General features: G+C 54.0%; 2 protein-coding genes across 2 annotated transcripts in view; one reads left to right on the top strand and one right to left on the bottom strand.

Annotated features, from left to right (window-relative positions):
* The window catches only part of LOC122193174 (B-cell differentiation antigen CD72-like), a 2,081-nt gene extending 658 nt beyond the window's left edge, over positions 1-1,423 (top strand). The window contains exons 4-7 of the mRNA XM_042893897.1: positions 142-456; positions 553-701; positions 806-870; positions 1,276-1,423. Of these exons, the coding sequence (XP_042749831.1) occupies positions 142-456; positions 553-701; positions 806-870; positions 1,276-1,423 (677 nt within the window). The remainder of the gene's footprint in view (positions 1-141; positions 457-552; positions 702-805; positions 871-1,275) is intronic.
* A 977-nt stretch (positions 1,424-2,400) lies between these two features.
* LOC122193172 (B-cell differentiation antigen CD72-like) overlaps positions 2,401-3,903 on the bottom strand; it is a 2,179-nt gene continuing 676 nt past the window's right edge. The window contains 6 exon segments of the mRNA XM_042893895.1: positions 2,401-2,764; positions 2,968-3,059; positions 3,203-3,351; positions 3,448-3,567; positions 3,570-3,607; positions 3,609-3,762. Of these exon segments, the coding sequence (XP_042749829.1) occupies positions 2,620-2,764; positions 2,968-3,059; positions 3,203-3,351; positions 3,448-3,567; positions 3,570-3,607; positions 3,609-3,762 (698 nt within the window). The 3' untranslated portion in view covers positions 2,401-2,619.

Here is a 3,903-nt window from a genome sequence, read left to right as displayed (position 1 = left end):
ACTGTCCAAATGAATTCCCTTTGCCTCCATCCCCCTTGACTCGCCTGTATTGCCCTGCCTGCCCCACTCCCGGCCATGACCCACACCCCCTACTCAGGCTGCCCCATCCCCATGCTCCAGCTCACTTTGTCCCATCCACAGACTGGCAGGTGAACCACCAGCTGCAGAACGTATCCAGGGAGCAGGCCACTGAGCGCGGCCACTTCTCACAGGAGGCACAGGTGTGGAAGCAGAGCCTGAGGCAGACACAGCAGGAGCTGGCATGGGTGCAAGAGGAGCTGCAGCAAGCATGGCAGGCGGCCCACCGCAGTCAGCAGGAGCTGGCCAGGCAGGATGTCGAGCTGGTGCGTGTCTCAGGGGCCCTGAATGCAACCCAGAAGGAGCTACAGGACGTGCAGGGGAAGCTCAGTGCCATCGAGCAAGCAGCGAGCAGCCTGCGTGTCTGCCTGAATGCAGGTATGGGCACAGTGCAATGGGGAGGGGGCAGTGCCTGAGGGGTGCGGGGCCCACGTCTGCAGGCGGCCAGCAGCTGAGCTGTGCTGCTGTCTCCAGACTGCTGCCCCTCGGGCTGGCTGCTCTACCGTGGCAAGTGTCTCTTCATCTCGGCGGTGAAGAAGAGCTGGTGGGACAGCCGTAGGGATTGTGTGAAGAAGTCTTCCCATCTGCTGATCCAAGATGAATGGGAGTCGTGGATGCTGCCGGTAAGTACGGGGGCTGCAGCTCCACGGCAGGATGCCCCCAGGCTGTCCCAGCACTCCTGACTACCAGGCACGGTGGAGGCACTCAACGTGTTCTTTCCTCACAGAATTTTCTCCAAGCAAACAGTGCCAGGTACTGGATCAAGAGAAAAGAGTTTCACCGTGCAAAGAGGTTAGTTGTGTATGAGACTGCAAGCTGTTTTGCATGTATATCTAGCAGTCCCTGGCCCAATCTTTGGAAGTGCAGGTTACCCTATTTCCCATACCCCTGATGTGTCTTTTCAACTCATGAGCTCCTCCTTAGAGTGGTGCTCCAAACAGCTATAGTCAGAGCCCACTCGTAGGGCACAGCACCACACTCCCCAGGTAGCGATGCTCAGATTCAGCATCATATCCTAGTGTATGGTTCAGTGCCATCCATAAGCTTGTCCACTTGGTAGTAGGATGGACTTGGTCAGAGAAAACCACTATCGGGAAGGAGACTCTTCTTTCACTGTGTCCTCAGTGCAGGAACTTGAGGTTGTGTGCAGGTGGTGTATGCTGTCCCTGCTTCTCTGACATGTGTCCTGTCTCCTAGGTATGATTACAGTGAAGATTGTGCACTGTTAGTAGCCGGGAAAATGCAGAGCTTATCATGCTGGATGCTTTACCCATGGATCTGTGAGCAGCCCCCAAAGCTGAGCAGCGTGACCGAGAGCCTCACTCCTCTCCTGACCAAGGACTGACCCTGCTGCCAGCCCCTCCATATTACAGGCCTGGGGGACAGCAGCTGGGCTGCCCATGGAAATATCCCAGTGCTGTATATGCATTCTCTCCAACATGTGGCAAAGCACAGAGAAAATGTTCTGGAGAACTGCCTGTATTTTAAAGCAAGGCTTATGAAAAATAGACCTCATTCCCCTCTCTCACATGCATGCGGACACTTTTACCAACATTTTCCGGCTCCTTGATCTGCACACATGTCCCCTTGTCCCATAGCCAGTCTTTCATGGTGATATCATATTGGATTTGTGGGGTATTCAGGTTGGATACAAGAAAAAATTTCTTCTCCACAAGAATTGTGATGCACCTGCACAGACTGCCCAGGAAGCTGGTGGATTCACGGTCTCTGTGGGCAGCCAAGAACCATGGAGATGTGGCAGTGAGGAACATGGTCAGTGGGGGTGGTTTGGGGTGAAGTGAAGGCAGATTAGGAACACCACCAATGGGGCCATCATAGCCATCTTCAAAATGTGTAAGAGGTGATTTATTAACTGCCTTGCAGAGGTTGTAAGCAGAGCTCAGTATGGCATGGCTGAGAGCCATGACCAGAGGGCAGAGCACTGCGAGCATGTCATCAAGATCCAGGAATGAAATCACCAACCCAAGAGACAGGTTGAAAAGCCAACTACTCGTGTTCTGTGTTAATATGGGGTTCTTTCAAGGATGTCTTTGGTGGTATTGAGGTACCACAGGAAAGCGTTACCCAGAAAGTCATGTGTTACATAAGCCAGGTCCATATATGGCCAGGAACTTATTTACGAAGAACGTGGCTGCTGACTGAGTTTCTAATCAGCATTTTTACCTTGTTAGGGCACCTATCAACTCTAGCAGGGTACAGTGTATCTCCTCAAGGCTTGTATGATGTTGAGACTCTGCTTTGAGGCTCCAGCTGCCAGGAACAAACCAACCTTCCCTAAACAGAATGTCAGGTTGTGAAGAGTTTGAATTAACTGCTGAAGGCCCTGAATTTATTGTCAAGTATCAAGGATGGGCGTGAGTGTGAGAAACAGACAGGCAAGTTGTAAAACACTCTCTTTCCCCATCTACCTCCCCAGACCATGTCAAGCCACAAGCACGGTGCCATGCACAACCGGAAGGCTGTCTTCCTTTTGTATCCATAGCTTCTGTCTCCAAGTCATGCGATGGAGGAGTGCCAGAGTCACTCTTCAGCAAGCAGAGAAAAGATGCTCTCTGATACGCCGCTCATATTTGGGGCTTGCTCACAGATCCATGCATAATCCTCTCTGCAGTTTTTCTGGTCTATCATCCCATGGGCTGTTGCTACACAGTAAGTAAGCTCTCCCCTAGAATTGAAGAAGCAGGTGAGAGGTTACAGGGTGACATATTTGGTGATGTTCCCAGCCTGCTGTCTGCCACCAGGTCCTTTCAGCAAAGCAGAAGAGCCAGAGTTGTTCCCACCAGAACATCCTTCCTTGGTCAGGGACAGAGCCAGGCAGGGTGTGGTACATCTAACCCTGGCTGGCCAAGAGGGACATTACTGACTTACATGTTATGTGGCTTCTTATTCAGCTTCTGAATATCTGATGGCCAGTATCTTCCTCCAATCCAGTACCTGGCACCACCTGTTTGCAAAAACTGCTGTGGGAAGAGAATCTGTCAAGTCCAATGTTCAGTGGCCAGGAGCACTGGGACCACCTGTGTTCCCAGCAGCCCGTATGCCAGGGCGGTGGCAGCAGGCAATAGGGGGCATCCTGCTGTGGAGCTGCAGCCCCCATACTTACCGGCAGCATCCACGACTCCCATTCATTTTGGATCAGCAGATGGGAAGACTTCTTCACACAATCCCTATGGCTGTCCCACCAGCTCTTCTTCACCGCCGAGATGAAGAGACACTTGCCACGGTAGAGCAGCCAGCCCGAGGGGCAGCAGTCTGGAGACAGCAGCACAGCTCAGCTGCTGGCCGCCTGCAGACGTGGGCCCCGCACCCCTCAGGCACTGCCCCCTCCCCATTGCACTGTGCCCATACCTGCATTCAGGCAGACATGCAGGCTGCTCGCTGCTTGCTCGATGGCACTGAGCTTCCCCTGCACGTCCTGTAGCTCCTTCTGGGTTGCATTCAGGGCCCCTGAGACACGCACCAGCTCGACATCCTGCCTGGCCAGCTCCTGCTGACTGCGGTGGGCCGCCTGCCATGCTTGCTGCAGCTCCTCTTGCACCCATGCCAGCTCCTGCTGTGTCTGCCTCAGGCTCTGCTTCCACACCTGTGCCTCCTGTGAGAAGTGGCTGCGCTCAGTGGCCTGCTCCCTGGATACGTTCTGCAGCTGGTGGTTCACCTGCCAGTCTGTGGATGGGACAAAGTGAGCTGGAGCATGGGGATGGGGCAGCCTGAGTAGGGGGTGTGGGTCATGGCCGGGAGTGGGGCAGGCAGGGCAATACAGGCGAGTCAAGGGGGATGGAGGCAAAGGGAATTCATTTGGACAGT

The sequence above is a fragment of the Lagopus leucura genome, unplaced genomic scaffold (assembly GCF_019238085.1).
Source record: "Lagopus leucura isolate 7727_CA_CO unplaced genomic scaffold, USGS_WTPT01 27-62_obj-0_obj, whole genome shotgun sequence".
Classification (NCBI taxonomy): Eukaryota; Metazoa; Chordata; class Aves; order Galliformes; family Phasianidae; genus Lagopus; species Lagopus leucura.
This window is presented reverse-complemented; position numbering and strand designations above follow the sequence as displayed.